We start from the raw sequence: 24,714 nt of genomic DNA on the forward strand, positions 1-24,714 counted from the left end.
GACAATGCCCACACATTCAGATCCAAGTAATACAGAAAAGGACATAATACTTGAAGCTGCAACCCCCACAGTACCTGGCTATATACCGCTTCCCCATGTACTGGAACTGGTGCAAGCAGACTCTGCAGACAGGATGAAAGATGATCAGGGAAACATGAAGATAAAATCATTTTCAATGCATTGTTTAAGCCCAGCAACAATAACACAGTCAATAAATTCTTACTAGCTCCTTACTTCAGGTTGTCAGAAATTCTCTGGGAGGCCCCTCTAAACCAAGATAAAACTTCTAACCTGCAAAGGAGGCCCCATATTATGCTGCTGCTAGAGTTGTGGTGGGCGGTGAAAGCCACACAGAAGAAAGGCTTAGGACCCATAGGATTGTCATCCACTCAGGGTTCAGATGTTGACCCCAGGCAGTGCGCCTTAGAAAACACCATGGAAACTGGATGCCCTACTGCACTGCTCTGAGTGGCTTATCCGTCCTCATTCAAATCTAGGTAAGGAGCTCTCACTTTTGGCTTAAGTAAATAGACTGGCCCCTTACAGACACCGTTTCTTGTTTTGTTTTAATATACCCATAATATTGATTTTTTAAAAAGCATATATTTAATAAGAGGCTGTTAAAATAATGTCCAGTAAGTTCTTCTGATGCTGAATTTCATCTCACCAAGTGACAACTCCCACCTTTAATCATCAGAGAGAACAGTCATGAGACTATGAACCAAACACACAAAGCTCAGAGCACCATAGGGTTCCAACTGAGTTTGTTCAAATTCATTTGGCAGCGAATCAGCACCCCACTAACAGACATAAAACTACTTATAGTTATGATTTACCCAGTGATTGTGAATAATGAGAGTACTGCAGAAATAAATTTTTTACTGCAGAAACAGTAATGTGTTTGACTGTGGGGTGTTGCCAGAGACCCTGCTGAGGTCTTATGGAGTTTACTCTATATGCAAATTTTTCAAAAATCCAAAAAAATTCTGAATTTGGAAAATCATCTGGCCCCAGCAGTTTTGGATAATGGATTGTGGATTCGTGTAATGATCTTAAAGAAAATCAGAAACTTAAACTAAAGAGAAAAAATGAGATAACGTATGTAATATGTAAGATTTTACTTATCATACATTTAAAAATTATGCCAATTCTTCTATTTCAGTTTCTGCATCTATTTGAGATAAGTTAGACTCAACTTAATGCAGCACCCACCCAACTCAGCTAATACATTTTCTATTATTTTATTAAAATGGCTTATACATAAGAGTACTAGTAGTTAACTCTTATAACAACCGCATATCTAATAATTTAAGGTTGGTCATTGACCTCTGAGTCATAAGCTACTGAGAACAGGTGCTGGGATCAGGTCCAGAGAAATAGCTTAAGAGTATGGATGTGAATATCTGCATTCCTGGTTCAACTACACAGTATTTTTCACACCTCTTCACTGGCCAGGAAAAATCAAGAGGCAATTAACAAAACAAAACTACTCACTCAGATATTGTAAAAAAGTCCATAAGTTCAGATGTTGAAGCCTTGTTCCAATACGTAAACAAAGCGTCTAGAAAGTAAACATTTATCGGGTCAGAATCATGATGTGCATTCTGTACATTATGAGATGGGACGAGATCTCAGAGTGTAGGCCTCCAAACCCTGCCCCCGCCCCCCTTTTACAGCTAATCAGAGGACGAACCACAGTGACCAATCTACACTGGATAACACATACAATGGGCTTATTCAATCTAAAGAAGCTACATTTGAACCTTGAAGTTTAATTTCTTCATACATCATCTAGTGCTATCCTATATAATAAAAGGCTAATATGCTAAGTGTCTGGTCGTCTGGTTGGCTGTTCAACCAATCAAAGCGTAATATGCTAATGATACACTAAGGCTGCTCAATCGTTTGCTGTGATGTGCACTGACCACCAGGGGGCAGACAGTCAACTGGTCGACCAGTGGCTATGATGTGCCACCAGGGGGCAGATGCTCCAACCAGTAGGTTAGCTTGCTGCTGGGGTCCAGGCAATTGGGACTGAGCCAGCTGGGCTGGACATACCCTGGAGCCCTCCTGTGGTCTTTCCCCAGCTGGCCAACCTCCTGCGTCCCTCCCTGGCCCTGATGGTGCACTGGTGGGGTCCCTCGGCCTGGCCTGCACCCTCTCGCAATCCGGAACCCTTCGGGGGATGTCAGAGAGCCGGTTCCATCCGACGGTGGAACGACCGGTCGCTGTGATGTGCACTGACCACCAAGGGCCAGACGCTCAATGCAGGAGCTGCCCCTGGTGGTCAGTGTGCTCCCACAGGAGGAGCGCTGCTCAGCCAGAAGCTGGGCTCATGGCTGGCAAGCGCAGTGGCAGGAGCCTTTCAGTCAGACATCCCCTGAGGGCTCCCGGACTGGGAAAGGGCACAGGCCCAGCTGAGGGAACCTCCCGCCCCCGCCCCAGTGCACGAATTTTGTGCATCGGCCCTCCACACACACAAATGGAAGCCTGCATACTACACTACACTCACTGTTTGGTCCTTTGAGTTTTAATTCAACAATATGGCCTAGATCTATCTCAATGTTTTTCAAACTGCATAATATTCCACTATAATTCATTTAGCCAGTCTCTTACTGATAGAGACGACTTGTTTCCCCCTTAATCTTATGCTATGATGAATTGTGCTTCAACGAACATCCTTTAACATGGGTCTTTGCACACCTGTCCAACTATGTCTACAGGACAAATTCTTAGACGTGAAATAGCTGTGTCAAATGGTATGTGCATTTACAACTTTCACAGATACTGCCAAACAGCCCTCCAAACAAGCAGTGCCTGTTTCCCCACATAATGCTACACTGTACTCTTGATGAAGAACCCACACTTACCCTTCATCGAGACGACCTGGCATATTGTAATTAAGGCAAATTCTACAAATTTATTTACAGGAAGTATGTTCTGTGTATGACCCTTAACCATTGAGCACACTGCACAGACTGTTATCATTTGATAGTTAAATATTTTTACATTCTTATAGTATTTTACATTGAGGTTGAGAAACAGGTGAAGAGATTTCTCGCTGAGACATTGATTTGGGGGCCTGAGGTTGAGTGAGAAGGTGGCTGTAGAGATGCTGATGCCTCATGAAGATGCAAGGCCTTGGACTGTTCCTCTACAATGTCAGGAACGGTGACATACGGGGAAGCCAGGAGATATAGATTGAGAATCTGTTATGTGGGGGCAACTGTGCTAGGTGGTCTCATGATGTCACATACAGTAAGCCATCAAATTCTGAGCACAATCGGAGACAGAGAGTTCCAATTTACAGAGAGGCTAATGAAGGCTCAGGGAAGTTAAGTCATTCTCCAAATTAGTACACCTGATTTTAAAAGCCGTATTTGGCCTATTGGGCCAGTAACAAGGGTGGGTCAGGGAGCTTCCATTTTGCAGGGGTTTTGAGTTTAGATTCCAGAGGGACAGACTCTGGTTACTTGAACCTGGTCATCCTGGTGTTGAACCCAGGGAGCCAACTGAATGCTGGTGGGCCTCTCTAGGTCAACTTGCAGACATGTGTGGCCAGCCAGTGGCAGGCTACTGGCTGAGAAGAGAGGAAAGAGCAAGCAACCTCCATGAAGAAGGGAGGAGGCACAAGAAGGCACAGAGAGTGAGGGCCCAGCATGTGGAAGGTACTCGTTAAGTGTGGAATAAAGGAAAGAACAGACTCAGAGTTACACAACTGATTCTGGTTGTCTGTCTGGTAAACTATGCTGAAGACTATCTCTCCCCTACCCCACTCCATACACAAAAACCCATTCTTGGTAGCTAAGATTTGAATGTGAAAATTTAAATAATAGAGATTTTAAAGAAAATATAGGAGAATATCTTCATGATCCTAGAGATAGGTGAAGATTTCAGAAACACGACAAACAAAAAACTCTAATTATAAAGGAAAGGAATGAATAACTTCAGGTAATCTTAAAAAATATTATAAAACTCTTTTGAAGAGGTTGTTGTATCTTAAAATCTGTGCATGGCCTTCCAAAAGGCCAACTTTAAAAGATAACTTTCACTTGGATACAAAATTTCTGGTATTTGTCTTTAAAAAGCAGTTATGTTATAAATCATATTTATTATTTGAAACTTAACCTTTTGCACTCAGATGTTGAGTGTGACTCGACACGGTTAGCGTTAGAATAAAGGAATCAAGAAAAAAGCAAGCGAGTGCAAAGGGTTAAAATATTTTTAAAAAATCTTTCAACAAAGGAAAAATAGGATCACAGCTGGCTAAAAGTCACTACCATAATAGAAAGTTTAGAACTTTTGACTTAATGAAAAAATTTCAACTTTATAACCCAAATATCAGAATAAGTGTCCAGTGCTTTTGCATTTATTTGGTCATCAAAGAAAATCTTGTTTTTTTTTTTTTTTAACTAGTTATTTAAAGGTAACAAACTGACAGAAGAATAAAATAACCCAGTCCTGAAGCACCTGAAGGACAGGTTTGCTATTCCTAACGTCTGAGTTGTAAGATCAAGCTGTATTGCTGCTATAACGGAAGCCTGATATAAAAGAGTGTGGCTCAGTTGTTAGAGCATCAGCCCACAGACCTACAAGTCTCGGGCTTGATTCCCGGTCAAGGGCACGTGCCTGGATTTTGGGTTCGCTCCCTGCCCCCGGAGGGGCATGTGCGGGAGGCAACCAATCGATGTGTCTCTCTCACATCAGTGTTCCTCTCTCTCTCTCCCCTTCTCCTTTCCTCCTCTCCTCTCTCTCTGAAGAGCAATGGAAACACTATCCTCAGGAGAGGATATTTTAATAACACGATTTGCTTCCGGTAAAGCCCGCAATGTCACACACTCTAAACGGAAGAGATGCTGCGGTTCCCCAACACCGTATGTTCTCATTCAGGAGACAGACTAATAAAGTTGTGCCAGTGCCAGTACGTTTGTTGAGACAATGACATTTAAAACAAAATAAAAAAGCTGCTTTGCTTTTCTGCGGCTGCCTCCTTTAGTTAGTAAGATGGTCGGTCTGAGTTCAATATAAACGTATAAAATAGTCCCATTCACATTTTAGAACTCATTTTCTGGAATAAACTAATAAAAATACTTTTCCAAATTAAGACTTTTATTTCTACTCCATTTAGAAAATCAACATGTGTTTCAAACAAGGAAGAAAATAGTTTTAAATCCTTAAATCCTTTCAACCAATTACAATCTTTAAACAATAACCCAGACACCGAAACAAGAAAAGTAAAGCGGACATCTCCATCTCTACCTACCATCAGACATGCTTTTCAAGATGTAGAGGAAACACATCAGCAGGCTCTTAATCTCGGACTGGTCCAGTTTGTCACAGCGAACCACGGCATTTCCCAAAGTGCCACTTTGTTGGTGCTAAAGAAAGGAAATACAGGTGGGTTTTTCTCCTTCGGCAGCAGGTACAACAAAACCAGCTTCACTTTTCTACCTTGGAAGAGAAAGGTTCTTAGAGTTGAGCCCAATCATTCCAGTCGGAAGGTATCGATAATTTGTCGACAAACAACAGGCGCCTTCCCCGAATCCACACAAGTGCTGCTCCACACAAGCTCTGGCTTGTCTCCTGCACACACTCTCCTCAGGGACAAGCCAGAGGCACCAGCCTTTCCAACTGGATAACCATCGTGGAGTTACCAGCTTAGTTCTGAAATGCCAAGTAAAACCTCATGCAGAAAAGCAGGAATGATGATTCAGAAGACACTGCAAAACCAACCACATCCTCAGGAAAATGTCAGTGGCTGAGACAGCAAAAGTCTGTGGTGCTGCTGAGGACCAGCCCCAAAAGCCTGGGGCTGAGTTGCTGCCATTCGGTTACATCACGGGGCACCCTTGGGGAAAACCACGGGCAGGCGCCCCACAGGAAAAACTGGGGTCACCTCAGCACAGCACTGCCAAAGACCCTAAACTGGTGAGGTCATTCCATCATCAGCTTAGCTCAACACCGCAAACGCCAGAAAGCTCAGGATGCAGGGCGAGGGCAGTTTTGCCACTAGACAGCAGGTTCCCAAGTTCAAAGGGTTCACATAAAAAATAAATTAAAAAAAAAAGAAAAAGAATCGCATCTCATGATAAAAACACAGAAGATTTAAAAATCCCCAAAGTTGTATTTCCAATTGAAGTCAGGGAAATTTTTTTGTCAAATACCAAAGTGGAAAGATCAGTGAAAAACTCTCTCTCATTCAAGGTACTGGTGGGCAATTGGAAAAAAAATATGATAAACAGGTCTAATTCATAACATCCATGAGTATTTGTAGTCAAGGAAGAAATCTGGGAGCAGTTAGTGGCAAAACCGGGTGCAGATGCATCACCTGGCCCACCCACTTCCTCAGAGCCGCGGGGAGGGCTCGGCGCTTCCTGCAGTGGGAGGAAAGGTGCCGCAGGCAAGGTTTCCTCGGGCAGAGGCGGGACGGTGAGAAGGGAGAAATCCACAGTGACCCGGTGTTTCCTGGTTGGCGGGCAGCTCTCCTCCTCCTCCTCCTCCTCGCCAGGGCTGCGTATGATGCAGGCAGAGTGCCTCCTGAGCAGCTTCTCCCTCTACACGCGAAGGCATGTCAGGGTCAAGGGAAACGTTCGACAGGTCATGACACACCCCACACTGCGAGGCGCACACCTCTACCCACTGCAGTTACGGACCGTCACGTCAATGCCAGCCACGGAAACGCGCGATGAGATGACGAACCTGGTGCCGAGGAAGGATGTGTCCCATGTGTCTGAGAGCTAGGAATACACCCCTACGTGGTTCACCTGTTTATTCAACATACACGCGCTTGCCTATACCTTGAAATAAGTGAGGACAGCGGTGGCCACGTGAGACCAACCTGTCACGGTTCCAGGTTTACATCCAAGCTTTATCCATTCCCACAAAGTTCCAAATAGCCGGAGCCTTAGTCATTTCATGTCAGAAGGTTTAATATGAGGAAGATCTGTTGGGCTGGAGTTGGGCAGTGTGAAAAGAGGGATTTGAAATATAAAGCCTTACCCCGGAATCACCTGTAGGACTGATTAATCTTTCCTGTTGGAACCGATGCCCGTGTGTATGGACAGCTGTGTTTTAAATGGTGTTCTCCGGCATACAGACCATGGGGATTCGAAATGAGTGGCATTTTGATTTCTCTAGTTGCCCCACCTGCCAGAATCACTTGCCAAACTGTAAACACTGCCCCAATCTGGCATTCTGGACACAGGAAGCAGGGGGTTCCAGGGAATGGGCCCCATTCTTAGTTAGTACTCTGACGATCTACTCCAGATTAACTGAGGTTTTTGTGAGGTTTTTTGTTTTGTTTTAAAGGTCACACAATGAACACTAGAACATGAAGTAGGTTTACTTTGGGCTAAATCTATTTGTAATAAGAAACACATTATCTGAAAAGAAATTACCTTATCCAGGGAATTGCTTTTCTCAGTATTCCTTTCAGGAAAGCTGTTCCCTGAATCAGTGCTTATGAGGGATCCTCTCGAATCAGCATTTCTCACACTGTTGATGTTTGGAGTTGAAGTTGTATACGGAGAAGCTAAATGAGAATTAAGCCAAGAACAAAGTTTAGGTGAGACAGGACAAAGGACAGATAGGCACTAAACAAAGAAAAATTACTTTTACGGCACTTATTTTTTTTTTCTGTTAGGAATTTAGCTCAAGAGTTGCATTCAATCACCTATCAAGTAGATAAAAACTAACTTCAATCAGAAACATTCAGACATAGCTACCAATTCACTTACGAGAAACCACCTTTGATGGCGAAGACTAAAGGAGCACATACTGTTTCAGAACGGGATAGAATGAAGACTTTAAAAAATATATAAAAGATAAAATCACCTACAACTATTAAATAAATAAAAAAATTTAAATGGTGCAGCAAACCCACAGTATTCAAACTGTGTGCTGAGGTGCCCTAGAAAACTTAGAGGGGTGTCCTGGGATAGTTTACATTTTCAAGGAAAACACAATGATACTTAACATCTGTCGGAAACTGTAGTTTCAACATTAGATCATGCTACATTCCTTTCGATGATGTCATATATTTGTGAAGGAGGGTATTTTTGGCGGCTGCTATGATAAAAAGCAAGTACTGGGCAAAAATCAACGTGGAACAAAATGAGGAGGACTATGAGCAACCTGATTCAAAACTGGAGAAGCTGGGCAGGGCCCAACAGACACACACATCCCATTAGTAAGAGTTGTGGTTATTAAAAATAACACAAATGGTTTTCTTTAAATTTATGTATTTTTTTTCAAATGCCTACTAAGCTGTTAGCATATAAGTACTTAGGTTACTTGGGCCTAAGTACTTAATAAACAGAACTATTAGGTGTTTCTTTTGGCCTGAGGACCCCATGAAAAAATTACTGTGACAATGTGAGTGATGTGAACTGAGGATTTTGGGGAAGCTCTGCAATAAACAGTGACAAGCAGACAGGAAATCTAACTTGGACATAAAATTCGTGACATCCGTGAAAAAACAGCATTTGAAGGCAGAAATCAGCACCCACCACGGTGCTGTGCAGTTTTTCAATGTGACTGATTGACTTCCTGCTTAGATAAGATGTACGTAAATCACATAATTAAAAATGACTCTCAGACTTGTACATTCTGTGCTGAACCAAAACGCACGCCTCCAACGGAAAGGCCTGGCTGGTTGTGCAGTGAGTGGCACGAGGAGACTGTTGGCACCACTCTAGCAAGCTGTAAGCACGGTCTCCCATATCCAAGCTGAGGATGCCTCTACCTGGCATCTCACAATGGGCTGGCCATTTCAGGTTTCAGCATGCAAATTAGCTGCCACGGACTAAGACACTTCTAAATTAATCCCTCCCCCGACCTAACACTCGGGTTTATCCACCACCATCCCCGAAACTGATTCAGTGTATTAAAACCAAGAAAAGAAGAGCCAGAGGAATTAAAAAATGTAAGTGAAGGATGGAACATGTGAACCCCTGGCCACAGGCGGCTCCCCAGAATAGAAACCATGTGACTGATTGTCACAAGGAGCAGGTGAAAACCCTATGAAAAAGCCATGAGCCTTTTTCTATAGTGAGAGAGAAAAGAAACACACATTAGGACCAAATTATAATTATAGTCCTCCTGATATACTTAGGCTTCATATGTAATGTAGAACACAGAACTCGGGAGAAAGAGGTCCTCAGTAAAATTAGGTCCTAAATTCTCAGAGTTTTAGGCTCAATTCCAGAACTCCCGTCCTAATGTAAGGAAAACAGATGGAAATGCAATAAATCAAAATCAACATGCTTAGTAGAATTATGTTTCTCTATGTTATGTGTGGGTGTTTATACTTTCTATCCTGGCCCAGTGCATAACTTTTAAAAATCTTAAACAACATGTAAGTAACATAAAAGAGGTGTAGTCCACCTCTCTCCCCTCTATACAGACATCCCAGTGCAATATACTGAGTAGGTGCCAAAAGGAACCCTGAGCCCAAGGTGTGCCTTTTAAAATCTCAGAGTGTCTGTATCCAGCAATAAATCAGTTTTAGAACTTTCATGCAGCATGTTTCAAAGACATCAACAAACACTGCTGAAGGAGCATTCTCAATATTCATGGAAACAGGATTTCTTCTAAATGGAAAAGTAAGAAGAAAGTCTGCTCTTAAAGGATAGGCACTTGATCTAAAGTTAACCTCAAACTCCTTGATGACTAAAAGAAGAGCTGCTAGAGCTACCAGAAAACAACTAGTAAAACCCAGTTCATAGGTGGGACTTCCTTGAAAGGCATTCCTTGGGAACAAGAATTTAAATCTTTAAAGATGGGGGGTGGGGATAGATAAAGCCTGGGTTTAAATAAGTCTGTTGTGGTGAATTCCTATGAAAAGTGGATTCAGGTCTAGAAATGCAAGAAGAAGTGAAAAGACACTAAATCAGTAACTTCGCCATGAACACAGAGTACTGAAGGCCATTTATGCCATTTGAGTCATGCTGAAGACACCCAATGGTTCAGCTTTACATTCTCAGTGCATCCCAAACCTAACAAGGTGCATGGGGAACTGGAGAATAAAGTCAGAGTCAAAACAACGCCTCATTCTAAACTGATCATTCCCACAGTTCCATGTAAGTGAAAGATGGAACATAAATCCTACAGAGTACTGGTCAGGGAATTAAAATTTCAACACATTCCTAAGCCCTAGGAAACTGAGAGTATACCACAAAGCATTAACAATGCTCAAGAACTGTGTATATGATAATAGTCCAATGTTACCACTATGTCTACCACGCTAAGCACTGCACACATCGTATTAGCTCTTTATCCTTCGCCGAGACTGTATTGGAGATGTGGACACTGGGTAAAGAGACGAGAAATGCTGCTTGTGGTAATTAGTAAATGGTGGAGTCTGGACCCAACACCATGTCTGTCTGACTTAAAGCCCCTTCTGTGAGCCACTACAGATAAGACCCGCTCAAGAGAGCCCCTTCTCCAGCCTGGAGCAGCGGCCGGTGTGTGCGCAGAGCAAGGCAAAGACAGAGCAGAGGTCCCAGGAGAATGGCTGATGCAAACACTGTGTGCCAGGCTCTGCTCTGAGCACTGTGCACGAATTAACTCATTTACTCTCTGACGCCAAATGAGGTAAGGATACTAGTAACTATGAAAAGCATACATGAACTTAAGTAAGAATAAGGATTGGTATTGGTATTGTAGGACAAATTCCAGCACTAATATGAGGTTTCCAGGTCTATATTCTGCCCAGTTTCATCACCTACATGAAATAGCATGTTAACAAGAACACACAAAATGAAAGGACATAAACTCAGAATGACCAACAGTCCTGCAAATTACTCAGCTAAAAGGACTTGCCCTTTATCCTGCCCTGAGAGTTAGTCCCATTATTGGGTGGTCTAAGCACTTGCCATGACAAGACGTTTCATTTAGTCCAAGTGTGGTATAAGAGAAAGGGATAAAGACAGGCTAGGAATGTGTCTGTGACAATTCTGTGAAGACCTATTTTTTTTTTTTTAATCATTTTCTTTGTGAAGGAGCTGGCACAGGGGCTCAATTGTTCAGAATATTAACAAGTACATTTCTCAGGCATTTTCTTTTGGAGAAACTACTCCATTTGGATCTTGATTTATGCCATCTGTTTTCCTCCTCATGGGGGCTGCTCTTACATTATTTCAGATAGAAATATATTCCAGGAAAGAAGATTTAGAAAACGACTTTCAGGATCGTTCTCTAGCCATAAACCACTCGCCCCTGCAGCAATTATTCTGTCACATTTCATCTAAATTGCTAACACTACAAATAAATCCTACCACTCCTCTCACACGCACCTGCAAAGATTTTCCTTTTCTAAAAGCATAAACACTCCAACTTACAGATTTAAAATGATAAATTAACTTAGGCATTAACAAAAAGCCAACAGTACAAATATGTGATCAAGTGCACCAGATTCAGAATTCATGAGACGCTGGGATGTCTCTTTCAGTGCAGAGTTGAGGGGGTTCAGTCATTAACTATCAAAACCAGGAAAACAATATTCAAAGCAGAAATGCAGACTTCAGAGTCCTAATCTGAAAGCTCACTAACGACTGGATTACCAGGTAAAGACACCTTCGGAATTAAACCAGAGTGAAGCCCAGGAGAGAGCCGGGCATTACCGATGCCAGAGATGGCGCCAAAGAGATCTTTGTGCAGGTTGTTGTCCAAGGTGTTTCCAGACTTCTGTGGTGTCACCAACGGGTTCCCAGCGGGCAAAGTGAGGGACTCCTCTTTCACAGTCTGCCAAAGGGGAGAAAGAGAAGAAATAATCAAAGACGATTTAAAAAGAGTCTCCAGATGATCTTGAAAGTGTGAGGGCAGGTGTTAGAACAAGACAAGTGACATGTGCCTGAGAGGGAGGAGCACCACACGGGACCGAGAGGGAGGGAGGTGGCGGGTGGACCAGAGAAAGAGCAAGAAGAAGGGAGCACAGACTATTTAATGGGGGTAGGGGGTGGGGGGCAGAGAAGTCTTGGCCCATAGAGTCATTTCTCTCCCCAGAAGGTCTGGCACCTTCCCCGTGTTCCAGAGCTCTGATGTCCAACAGTTCTTTACATTATTTGGTATGTTCTTTCCTTCAGAAAAAGCCTCATGTGCTCTTTCCAAAGGGAACACCGGTTTTTCTCTCGTGTTGGAAACCCTCCCACACGAGCAACAGGGACTCACAGGAGCACCAGCGAGACGCTTCTGCAAGCTCGCAGCTGCAGGTGCACCCTCAGGGGAGAAAGGACGTTAACGCTGAAGTGAGGTCACCCAGGGATTTTACTTGCTGCATGCCACGGAGAGACCTGTGTTCCTTTTTCTCAGGACTGGAAGCATTACAGAAAGGGTAGCATTATACCCCGAATTACTTATTCGGATTAGCAACGGTTTAGAGAATACACCTGTGAAATACAGTTTGTGTAGATAGGGTGATAGCGTGGTGCAGTTTAGGTAAGGACAGTGGAAGTTGAAGCCCTTCAGAACTACAAAAAACATTCTATAAGTATGGCTCTTCTCAGGGCATCATTATTTAGCTGTATTCGGAGGTGAAGAGTCAAAAAATGCAACCATGTATCACTATTTGGGGAAAAGGGACAGAAAGAGCAAAAGAAACTCCCCAAGTGTACGCTAGATGACCAAGTGGCAAGATTAACATCTGAGCTGATTCACGGGTCCAGAATGAAGAGGAAAAGGAAATTGCTGAACTCTGCCCAAATGAATGGCAGGTGGTTTCCAATGAAAAAGTTTTGAGATAATTTCTGGGATCACCCTTCAGTCAACTTAATCTCCAATCTACAGATTTAAAATGATAAATTAACTTAAGCATTTTTAAATGAATGGACAAAGATAATATAAATTAAGGTGGTCAGTTCTGGGCGGTGGAGCCTGGCCTCTCTGACATCCGGCTTGACTTTCCAATTTTACGGACAGACTTTAGCCTAACGAGGTGGCTTTTCAAAGACGGCCTTGTATGTTACAGGCTACCCTGAGCTTTCATACCGCACAGGTTAGAAAGATGCCTTTTCTTTTTTTAACCTCCCTCCTCTATAAAGATTTGTTGACAACACAAAGAAGATCCTGATGTTTTTACAAGATATCAGGGCATTAAGAAAGCAAGATTTTTGTAATGATTTTTAACAAGAACGACAGGTTCACTGACCCCCATCTTAGCCAGAAATACAATTTACTAAGTACTGTGCATTATTACTGTTTTAGGGGCAAAAAGGGAGAACAGGTATGTACTGGGTTGAATTGGGTCACTCCCAAGTTCCTATCTATCGGGAACCTCGGAATGTGATCTTATTTGGAAATGTAATTACGATTTAAGGCGAGACGAGGTCCCTAAATACTGTCCTTATAAGAAAAGGAGAGGACACCCGGCACCAGAGACACAGACACACCAGGGAGAAGGCCACGCAAAGATGGAGGCTGAGACCAGAACGATGAGGCCACAAGCAAAAGGCCACGTGGGATTTCAGGAACCAGCAGACGCTAGGAGAGAGGCAGGGCACAGACTCCACCCGGAGCCTCCAGAGGAACCAACTCTGCTGACACCGTGATTTGGGACGTATGGCCTCCTGACCGTGAGAGAGTAAATTTCTGTTGTTTGGGGCCACCCAGTCGGTGGCACTGTGTCAGGGCAGCCAGAGGACACGGATGCGGCTGTGCACATGTGACTATGCTTACGTACACTGCCGGGGTTCACGGGGAACGGGGACACCTCTCTCACGTTGATTCGCTGGACATTTTCAATCAGCAGACCGAACAGAGGCAGGTAGAGAGTGGCTATCCGCGCTTGATGGCTCTGAAACAAAGACACACAGCCCACGTTTAACACCCCAAGGTCTGAGCCGGCACTGGCCGCCTCCAGTCTTTACTTCCTGTAAAGACCGCCAGGAGATTTTACTGCACAAACTGGGAGAAGTCTTAATGCTGTTGCACTAATTTTATAATTGGTTACTTTCTTTATAGTTCGTAACATAAAGGACATTTATCAATTCATGTTTTCTTCCATCGGGAACCGCTCACCCTGGAAGCGTATCTGTCATCAAACGAATGCTTTATCAGCAGGTTCTTGAGCACGCTGATGGCGATCAGCCGGACCTCCCGGAACTCCTGGAGGGCGGTCCCCACCTCCCTCAGTAACAGGCCCACCAAGAAGTGGTTTCTGCAGAACTCATCGGTTAGTGAGTAGTCGAGCTGGAGATCTGAAATGAGGACAGAAACTGCTTTAGTTAGCGAGAATGTGCCGCTCTTTGAATAAAATAAAAATCAAACCCCACCCTCTACACTCAGCCCAGTCTGGGTGTGGATTCCAATGGGAAAAGCTTGATTATCTAAATCACTACTCTACTCCCGAACACTCAGGGCTCTTAAATGAAAACAAAATTTAAATACAGATAATTGCACTGGATTTTTATTTTCAAGCATATTACATCTATATAATTCAGTAAGTGAATAGTTTTAGTGCCAATTTTTATCATATAGAACAACATATATTAAGTTACAAAATTTTGTTACTGACATGAAGTTAAAAAAGTTATCATGCTAATTGACAGTATTATACAAGAGTGGTCTATGGATAACAAACATGTAATTAAAGAAAGGATAAATATACATGATTTATTTAAATGTTCTTTACTAAATGAGTTCATTTACCCATTTCCTAGTCATTAATGCCTATATATGCCCATTAAAATCCAATGTGTTTAAAATGAACAAGTTAGCATATAACCTATGTATTCTGCTATCACTAAATGAAGAACTTATTTAATGCAGAATTTAAAAAAGATACTCTTAATACTTCTGCACCTTTAGAGTTGAAAAAACTAAAACAAAAGGGACAAAACAACAACCCAGACTCATAAATCATCAGCAGGCTAAATGACAACAACACTAAAGCTCGTCTGGAACAGAGATAGAAGCAAATGTGAAATCTCCTCAGAGAGGGCAAATAAAAGCAGCCAAGCATCACTCAGAAGCTGAAACACACCTTTTAGGGAAGCTGCAGCGGGACTTTAATTCTCATCCTTAATCCATTATTAGAGGAAAATCTATTGACCCCTCCTTTGACTTTAGTGTCATATGAGTTACTCCTAAACCTATCCAAAATACTAACCCAAGCCCTATGAAACCCTTTAGCAGAAGCAAGAGAAAGATTATTTGTCTTTCCAGAATAATCATGTCCACTCTTTACATTAAGCCCCATATATCCAAATGACAGTTCACAGCTTAAATTCACATAAACCCCTTAGAAGAAACCTATGGGTTACGTGTGTGTGTGTGTGTGTGTGTGCGCGCGCGCGTGAGTGTGCATGTGCGCACGAGGGGCAGTGAAAAGGGAGGGAGGAAGGGGAGAGATAAACAGCACTCATACCTGTCAATGTAAGGTAAACTACCTATAGGTGACCCACACCTATGTGCCTGGGCAGTCCCTCTTGTCACCAAATACCCAGCACTCCACTATGAGTTTGTGCCAATCTGCTGGGCATTTGAAGGGTTTCCACTTTGCTCAGTTCTGCAGGATAAGCAATTGGACCTGCTGGGCCAGAGTGGAAGGCAGGCATCAGCACATGGTCCCTGCCCAAACACTGGGTCTAAAGAGCTGCCCTCAGCACCCTGACAGGGGAAAGGAAAAAACAGTCACGGTCCTCAAGTCCAGGGGCCTGGCAACAGACTGTGAGGTGACGGAGGGTGTGATGAGGCTTGAAGTGCAGGATGGAGGGCAGTTAATTCCAGTTGGGGTGCTGGGAGAGGGTGAGGAGGGGACCTGGCAGGCACCATGTAGGAGGTGCTGAGTGACTGGCTGGGGAGGATGATGAGGACTCCCCCAGGGAGGTGGCTATTTGAGGTGGAGGGGTTGTCGGGGGTAGGCGTGTCACGGTTGAGGAGCTGGGAGTAGCAAGTGTGTCTGAAATATGGGACTAGTGGGAAGTGAGACCAGACAGCTGGCAGGGTGGGATTAGGGGATGCTGAGTAACTGGCTGCTACCTCGGCCCAGAATGTTTTCCCCAGGTGTATGCACGGCCCCCTCACTTTCATCATATTACCATTTTCTGGTCACCCTATCTCAAATGTCACCCCGTTTCATACCCCCTTTTCTTGTTTTGTTTTTCTCTCCTTAGCAATTATCACTCTCTAACATTCTATATATAAATCTCCCTTAGGTAAAACAGCCAGAAATTATCATCCTGTGTGGATGAAAAAAGGGTTCTACGGAAAGTAACCTCACAGGGTGATCTGATCACAAATTCCCAACTGGGCAGGTCATGGTGGGTAGTGATGCCCCGGACATCTCACTATCTTAGTAAAAGGTTTATCTTTGTCCTAAGCAAGACCAATTGTTTTTGTGCATCTAGATTACATTCCTTCAAAATAAGAGTAACTACCCTCAAAAAAGCACATATTCTTATAAACTATCCTATAATCTCACCCCCACCCTGCTTTCTCCCACCTTCATGGAATCTTCCTTAGGTTTCTTTCTTAATAATTCAAAATGCATAAGGAAGCTGCTGACTGCCATTCCAAGAAGTGTTTGAGGTCTTGCTTCCTGGCAATTGTCATCAGTTTGGTTCAAATAAAATCTTACAAAAATTCTTCATAGGTTCAGACATTTTTACATGGACACTTGTCCACAACTGTATCCTGAGGCTAAACACAGTTGGTGCTGGATAAACATTTGGTGAACCCCTGAATGGCCAACTCTAGGGCCACAATCCCTCTTCTCATTCCTTCAAAATCAGTCTGAGTCTGTTTGGGGGGAAGATATTTATGTCTCTGAATGAATGCCTTTGTGTATTTCTCTCTGAATTTCAGAGTCAGTTGATTTAGGTGTTATTAATAGCTTGGTGGCATCCTTCTACTTTCTTCTTTCATTTAGCGTAAATAATCCTGACCACATACAGGCACCGAACCCAGTAAAGATCACCCGACAGACCTGGCAGGCTTCACTGATTTACTCAGTGAAGATAAAGAAATCAATGTGAGCTGAACTGAAAGAGGATACAGGACAGTGAGTACAGACCCAACATGCAAACGTAAAAGCATGTGGAAAGCCATGTGGCTTGTGACTTCGGCTACTGCCATCACTATGGACAAGGTCTGTGAAAATGATGGAATAATACACTTTTGGAGTGAGCAGGCTCTTTGTTTTACTTCTTAAAGAAACCCCCCAGAGGCCCCAGGAACAAAAAGCAAGATGCCTCCCTGGGATGTTATAGCAATGTCTTAGCGACAGTGAGAAGACATTCACTGGTTTATCATGAGTTTAAGAACTGACCGAAGTATATGAGAAATGCCTGGATGAATAGCATGTGCAAGCATTTAGCAATCACTTGCATTCTTTATATATTAAAGGAGGAAAATGCAAGACAGCAAGCGTCACACCCCATACCTACCTACAGGAGTGTCATTTGACTCCACAGCTGGTGAAAGAAAAGCTAATTCATGAGAAAAAAGGAAAAGTGAAACAAATAAAAATAAACTATAGTAAGTAAAATGGATTTCTAGTGTTTAAGCAAAGGGATGTTTCAATGAAAAAGAGTTACACTAACATGGTCTGTAGTCTGGTAAGTTTGTGGAAAAGTAAGTTCCCATAGAAAATTTTATCAATATTTCAAAATGGGAATTTAACTAGAAAAAAAATTTTAAATTCTAATGTCATGTTGGATTCAATTCTCTCATCGTATTAAAAATAAATGACTCTCATAGTGAAAAAGCTAGGTAAATAAATATAAAGGTAAGATTACCTTGGTATCTTTGAATCCTGCCTTTTCCAAAGGGCATCGGTAAATTCAATGGAATATAGTGTTCATGATTGCACACCACACGGAGAAATTCAAACTTGTATTCAAAGAGGGTCTGCAGGGAAAAAACATGTTTAGTCCTAAGTTAAATACCTCACTGGATACTTTATCCAGCATCCTAAAAAACCTGTAAGAAATAACAGACCCAGTCTTTAGCTTCTTGACCTTCTTGGAACAGCAAGCTCTGTGCTATTTTAGATTTCAGAATGACTGCAGGGATTTGTTTGAAAATTGAGAACACATTTCATTAAATGATGTTCTCCACCGGCTTTTAGGGCATTTATGATTTATGCTCCTCCTACTTCAATAAAGGATTTCAGGCAGCTTACAGTTATAGACACAGACTGAATACAATAAAAAAGCTGAGTGAGAGAAAGGCCGCGGTCACTTCTATTACCTTGCTAAATAAACTGTGACTCCCAACACGCATACTTTCAGTTTTGCAGTTGAGAAGTCATTTCAGGTGTTTATGAGAAAATCAAATAGATATGTTTATTTCACACTTGGAGTTCCCGTGTCCCTAACATCTCACACATTAATGCAAATGAGTACTAGTTAGTATCTTCAAGAGGGGAGTGAGTCGTGCCTCTGGGACTGAAAGAAAATTCTGATGTGAACCAAGAGAAATAGGCGAGTTTCTGGAAGTGAGTCAGTGAGAAAAAAAGAACAGGGTGTAACACACACACTACCTTCGGGTCTCCAGGAGCAAAGCAGCTGGTATAGTTGTTGATCTGCTTAAAGACGAAGCCCCGGTCCATGAAGGTGAAACATCTCTGAGGACAAAACAACCCATAATGTTAAGTATTTAGGCCCAAACTTTTTGGAAAGTTGGGTTCTAATCTGTCTTTACTGTTAGTAAGTCTATCCTTCAGCATACAAACATGCCATTGACACTGACTGAGCAGCTAACTGCGAACTACTACATACTGGTTACTCCTCTAGAAAGGACATTTCAGTCACTTAGCAGACGCCCTCTCGCCTGGCGCTCCCCACCTTGATGAAGACAGCAAGGCTATGATTCGCATTCTTGGATGCTTCTGGGTTATCTCGAAATTTCTGAGTGATGTGTGGCATCAGCATATTCACAACTGTTTCCACTGCATGATGATAGGACGCAGGAAATCTCTGGTTTCGCAATACCTGGAAAGAATTTAGAGCGAACATTTATTAGTTTTTAAGTTGCAACCCTTTGGGGGAAATATCTCGTCTGTGAGTCCATTTAAATAACACAGCATTCTAATCTTATTTACCTGAAATTAGATAAAATGAGTTATTCTTTCTTCTCTCAAGGCACTGTACAAGTATTCTAATCCTTCAAAGAATTTCTGTGGATTAGACCTGAGGTTTCAGACTGGGGCGTGATAAAGACCCGCCTGGAGATGTTGACAGAAATGTGGAGATGTGCCTGCAGTCAGACGCTGATCAGGGCCTGCGCTTTTACCCAGTACTTAGGGTGATTCCAGCCTGTACCTCTCAGAGAGCCCTTCAGAAAACACCGCATTAGGTTTAAGCTTCAAGTATTCAAGCTGCAAAGACGAGTTGAAACTGCTTGGAAGCAGTCCTCTTCAAATTAATTTTAAATTCTAATTTTTCCCCACCAGGAATGCTTACCTAAGAAATTACACTCCGACCATTCAACAATTAGCTACCACTTGCTGTAGATCTTTGACATGTCAGTAACTGCACTAGACATTTTTATGTACTTTTCATTGAATTATTATAAGACCCCTTATGAGTTTAAACCTCATTTCACAGAGGGTCAGGTTAAGCAAATGTGTCCTCAGTCACACAACTATCACCTAACAAAGATTCAAATCCAGATCGATCATGACCAAACAGTCAGGTATTGCATGCTGAAAAGTCGCTGTGTTAGTCAATACTCGCCTAACTAAAAGAGGGACAACCAGATATTGTATGCCTCCTGGTGTGATGCAGTAGTGCACGAAGTATCCCTGGCAAAAAGCAAATCAAACCTGCATGGGGCTGAGGCTCTAGATATCACTACAAGTTCACAGGAAAGACAGGGGGCACAGAACCATGTCACAGAAAACGGTGACATTACCGTCAGCCAAATCTAGAATGTGGGAAACTCTGATACACTTTGTGGAACAGAACCCCTATTCCTAGCTTGGACTTTGATGTGGAAGAAATAAACTTTTTTCTTAGGTTACTGTTATTTTAGATCGCTGTCACATGGCTGAACCCACGGCCCTGAAGCTTAAGATATCCCAAGCATAACTCATCATGTCCTGTCTTTCCTGGTAAACCATTCCTAATTATCTCTCTCAAAAGTTCCATTCTTTTTTTTTTTTTTAAATATATTTTATCGATTTTTTACAGAGAGGAAGGGAAAGGGATAGAGAGTCAGAAACATCGATGAGAGAGAAACATCGATCAGCTGCCTCCTGCACACCTCCTACCGGGGATGTGCCCGCAACCAAGGTACATGCCCTTGACCGGAATCGAACCCAGAACCCCTCAGTCCACAGGCTGACGCTCTATCCACTGAGCCAAACCGGTTAGGGCAAAAAAGTTCCATTCTTGTATGCTGTCAAACGTAACATCTAAGTGCTGCCCCCCCCCCCCAAAAAAAAACACACCCTGACTTTACTATGTTTTGTTTAATCAGGCTTAGTAAGGTTTAATTTACATACTAGTATACTAAAATTCACCGTTTTAAGGTATACAGTTTGCTAAGTCTTGACCAGTGAATACAGTTGTGTAACCACCACCACAACCAAGAAATAGTACATTTCTTTCACCATAAAAGTTCCCTCATGTCCCTCTGAATTCCTTCCCTCCACCTCAGCCCCTGGAGACCACTGCTCTCTTTCCTGTCCCTGTAGTTTTTCTTTTCCTAGAATGTCATAGAATGGGCTCAATCATACTGCATGAAGTCTGCACGATCATCACAGTGACTTCCTGCACTTAACATAATGCTCTTGAGATTCATCCATGTTGTTGCAAGAAACAGCAGTTTGTTCTTTCTTATTACTAGGTAGTATTCCATTGTATGGAGTTACCACTATTTGTTTATCCATTCACCAGTTAATGGACATTTGGTTGTCTCCAGTTTTTGACTATTACGAGTATTAAGTTGCTATGAACATTTACATGCAGGTCTCTCTGTAAATATGTTTTTTTTAATTTTATTTATTTATTTTTAGAGAGAGAAGGCGGGGAGAGAAACATCAGTTTGTTATTCCACATATTTATGCATTCATTGGTTGATTCTTGTGTGTGCCCTGACCAGAGATTGAACCTGCAACCTTGGCCTATTGGGACAATGCTCTAATCAACCGCTCTACCTAGCCAGAGCCTCTGTGAATGTTTTTATTTCTTTTCACTAAATACTTTTAAGTAGAATTGCTGGATCAAATAATTAGTTGATTTAATATTCTCTCTTATTTATTTATAATGCTTTCCAACCTTATCCTCAATCCCACATCATTCCCTCCAATGCTGGATCTTCATCAGCATCACCCTAAAATGTCATTTCATATTACTGCAGTTAGAGAGCTAACATGACAGGTATGTTAATTGGTCCCACAGGCTAAAACTCCAGGGGGACGATATACTCATTGATATAAAAGTTTCCAAGCCTCTCTGCTCACATTTCTATGCTCTTTCATCTTGTCATTTCTGCTCAAGAACCTACCCTATCTCTCTATGGTCTTTACCGAATCATCGGCTGCCTGGCCTCAAAGCTCCCCATAACCTCACTGTTGTTTTGAGTGGATCTTGTTTTTCACTCTTTCCCTCTACTCTCAGCCTGAGCTCCGCCACAGAGGCCTTTCCTGGGCACGAGCTCTTCCCTGTGCCTCTGCTCGTGCTCTTCTCTCTAAAGCTGGCCTTTCTAGGCCCAGGCCCAGGTAAGGTTCCCTCTCTATCTGCACATTAATCTCCTATCACTCTGGAGCTCACACATACACCTTCCTGCACTCTCCTCCGACTGTTCCAAGCTGAATGTCTTCATTCTCCAAGGCGATGTCAGCTTCAAGGCTGAGGATGTGTCCTCTACTCCATGTGCATTTCTGCTTAATGCTCTGCACAGAGCAAACGACTGTTCAAAGCACTTATTCATGGATGAAAGCACGGATATAAACATTCTGCTATCGCCTGGGTACAGGATTTACAAATATGGTTTAGGGGAAGTCCAAACAGTCCATTTAGAACACGAACCATACCATTCTCCTTCCACTTTTCAAATGAAAGCTCTTTCCTTGCTCAATTAAGCCTGAAAATGGTTGAAGGTTAAATGAGTAACACTTAAGGGCATATATTCATCCTATCCTATGCCATGTTTTCCAAGTACACCTGTGGCATGCTAGCAATTTGCTGGATTCAATGTGGGAGGAAAGGAAATGCAAAATGAGTCTGCTGAAATTATAGTTGCTAAATATAAATGATAGAAAATAAAACCTACCTAAAATATGTTGCCATTGAGGCACAGTGGGGCTGGGGGTTACAAACTTAGTAGGTCTCAGAGGTCTATTCAAAAACCACTTATTAAAATTCCAAGCACATGCCGCCTATGAAATCCTCGAGTCTAGCAAAGAAATTGCTTATTTTAGATGCTTGTTCAAAGAGAGGCTGTGATCCACAGCCTTCCTCAGCAAATGTAACAAAGGGTAGCTGATTGGCTGGGGGTGGGAGGGTGGGCACATGTGGCCACCTCCATCTTCAGAAAGATTGTGGCATCAGAAGCAGGCAGAGCAGCGTGCAAATTTCTCCCTCACATAAATGTGCACAACCCCACTAACACAGGGTGTGTGCACTGAAGGCCTCAGCTAACATACACCATGTCCCCAAAGGCCGATCAATGCCAGGTATCATGGGGAAGGACACTTTCAACACCAAAAGCATGATCTGGCTCTGACACGGATCATGCCCAGGCGTATGCCTAGTCTTGACATTTGAAGAAAAACTTGCCAATGAGAAAGGAAATCAGGTTAGAGTTATAAACACATTGGATGAGATTAATAATCTTCAGTAGAAAATAGAAAAACTCTGAGAGGATTTGATCATGATTTTGGAAATCATCAGTGATACAGGAATGGTGGTCATGAACTTGTTCCTCAAATTCAGAACACCTGGACCAGGGACTAGGATATACAATTCTTAAGATGTAAGTATAAGGCAAGTATAAAAATAACTAATACAAACACATAAAACTCATTAGTCCTAAAATATAAGGCAAACTGAATGAAGGCTTAAAAAAAAAAGTGAGAAAGTTTCTAGACCAACAATGTGTGAATTAAGGAAAAAGTGGCCTGGTTTCCGGGTGACATGAAGAGAAGGTCAGAGGAGAGCCTTCCAAAGCAAAAATGTTCAACTCTCCCAGGTGGTAAGTGGGCATTTGGGATCTCTTTTTATAGTAAATTATGTTATAGTTAAGTTTTCTCCTTGTGGATGCTAGTGTTTATTTTTTAAGCTGGATAACCATTTTAAAATAAGCTACTTCTAAAAACTCTCTGAATATTGTTTTAGGACCAAGACACAATTAACTTCCAGAAAAGCATGTGCCTGGTAGCATTTGAGTGGTTTGTTCCACAGAGCTCCAAAAACAAACAACATCCCAGAGGCCCCGGAGAACTAGGTTATGAGGTGGGACATGGCGGAGCATCTGGGAAAGACTGGTTCTGACTCCAGCATAAGTCAGGTCTTGGCTCTGCTCAGTTGGGTAGCCCTGGGCAGGTTACTTCATGGGTCTACACTTCCACCTCACCCTCTGTGACATAAGGAGAAGTTGGACCAGAAGGTAGCTCTCAGGTCTCTACCATCCCTAAAGGTCCATGGTTTAATTTGGCCTCTGGAGTAAAGAGCACATACAATTGAGTTCCTTTATTAACCTATCACAGGTCCCAGAAAGAGGTCATGGATACTTGATTTTAAATATACTTCTTGTGAGTGTTTCCAAACTGTTCATTACCTCCCTGACCATCACTCCCATGGTCTAGTTGTACACTTTCCCTCCTAAATTCATGAGGGCACAAACCACACTACATTTAACTTCGTAGCCCTTGAGTCTGCATATAATAAAGGGCTCAAAATATAACAAATCAGTTATATTTTTAAACATAAGCAAGTCATCAATCTTTCTGAAGTGATTATATTGATTTAGAGCAAAAAAATAATATCCAGTGGGACCTTGTTATGGATTGAACTGTGTCCCCTGAAAACTCATATGTTCATGTTCTGCACCTCAGAATACGACGGTATTTGGAGACAGAGTCTTGAAAAAGGTAATTAAGTTAAAGCAAGGTCATTAAGTGGCCTTGATCCAACAGGGCTGGTGTCCTTATAAGAAAGGAGGGGATTAGGACACAGAAGAAGGACAGTATAAAGACACAGGAAGCCATCTACAAGCCAAGGAGAGAGGACTCAGAAGAAACCAAACTTATAGACATCTTGATCTCGAACTTTCAGCCTCCAGAATTGTGATAAAAATAAATTTCTACCATTTAAGCTGTGGTAGTTAGAATGGCATCCCGAGCAAACTAAAATAGGCCTAAATCCCATCCTGCATACGACAACATTTTTATTTTTATATTTTTTACAACATTTTTAAGAGAAAGGTAATATATCCAAATAACCTGCCTACGTGTGTGTGCGTGCACGTGGGTGTATGCACATATATATATGCACGTATACTAGCAGCACACTGCCAAGTAGACAGTCTGCTAGAGTTTTCCCTTGGCTGGCTGTCCTGGCATGATTCGGATGGTGCGTTACTCGGTGGAAGGTAGGGCCCACCTCCATCTGGCATCTCCCTGTGTGCTAAAGCTGGAATTAAAAGGAAACCATCTGGTCAGGCACCCACGCCGGCTCTACTAGAGGAAACTACAGCTTTAGGGTCTGAACCACCAACCTTGAGCCTGACAAAACCCATCAGCCTTTCCCAAGGCTTCCTCCTGGAGTCCAG

At 42.5% G+C, this 24,714-nt stretch overlaps 1 protein-coding gene across 9 annotated transcripts in view; it reads right to left on the reverse strand.

Annotated features, from left to right (window-relative positions):
- The window catches only part of DOCK9 (dedicator of cytokinesis 9), a 262,790-nt gene that overhangs the window by 45,775 nt on the left and 192,301 nt on the right, over window positions 1–24,714 (reverse strand). For all 9 annotated transcript variants that reach the window (XM_008143977.3, XM_054719897.1, XM_008143975.3 and 6 more), the window contains exons 28-37: window positions 18,783–18,929; window positions 18,479–18,562; window positions 17,733–17,844; window positions 14,014–14,192; window positions 13,676–13,789; window positions 11,622–11,742; window positions 7,398–7,531; window positions 5,264–5,378; window positions 1,495–1,561; window positions 75–122 (exon numbers count right to left, since the gene is read on the reverse strand). In XM_008143977.3, the coding sequence (XP_008142199.2) occupies window positions 75–122; window positions 1,495–1,561; window positions 5,264–5,378; window positions 7,398–7,531; window positions 11,622–11,742; window positions 13,676–13,789; window positions 14,014–14,192; window positions 17,733–17,844; window positions 18,479–18,562; window positions 18,783–18,929 (1,121 nt within the window). The remainder of the gene's footprint in view (window positions 1–74; window positions 123–1,494; window positions 1,562–5,263; window positions 5,379–7,397; window positions 7,532–11,621; window positions 11,743–13,675; window positions 13,790–14,013; window positions 14,193–17,732; window positions 17,845–18,478; window positions 18,563–18,782; window positions 18,930–24,714) is intronic.

This window comes from Eptesicus fuscus, chromosome 8, assembly GCF_027574615.1.
Source record: "Eptesicus fuscus isolate TK198812 chromosome 8, DD_ASM_mEF_20220401, whole genome shotgun sequence".
Taxonomy (NCBI): domain Eukaryota; kingdom Metazoa; phylum Chordata; class Mammalia; order Chiroptera; family Vespertilionidae; genus Eptesicus; species Eptesicus fuscus.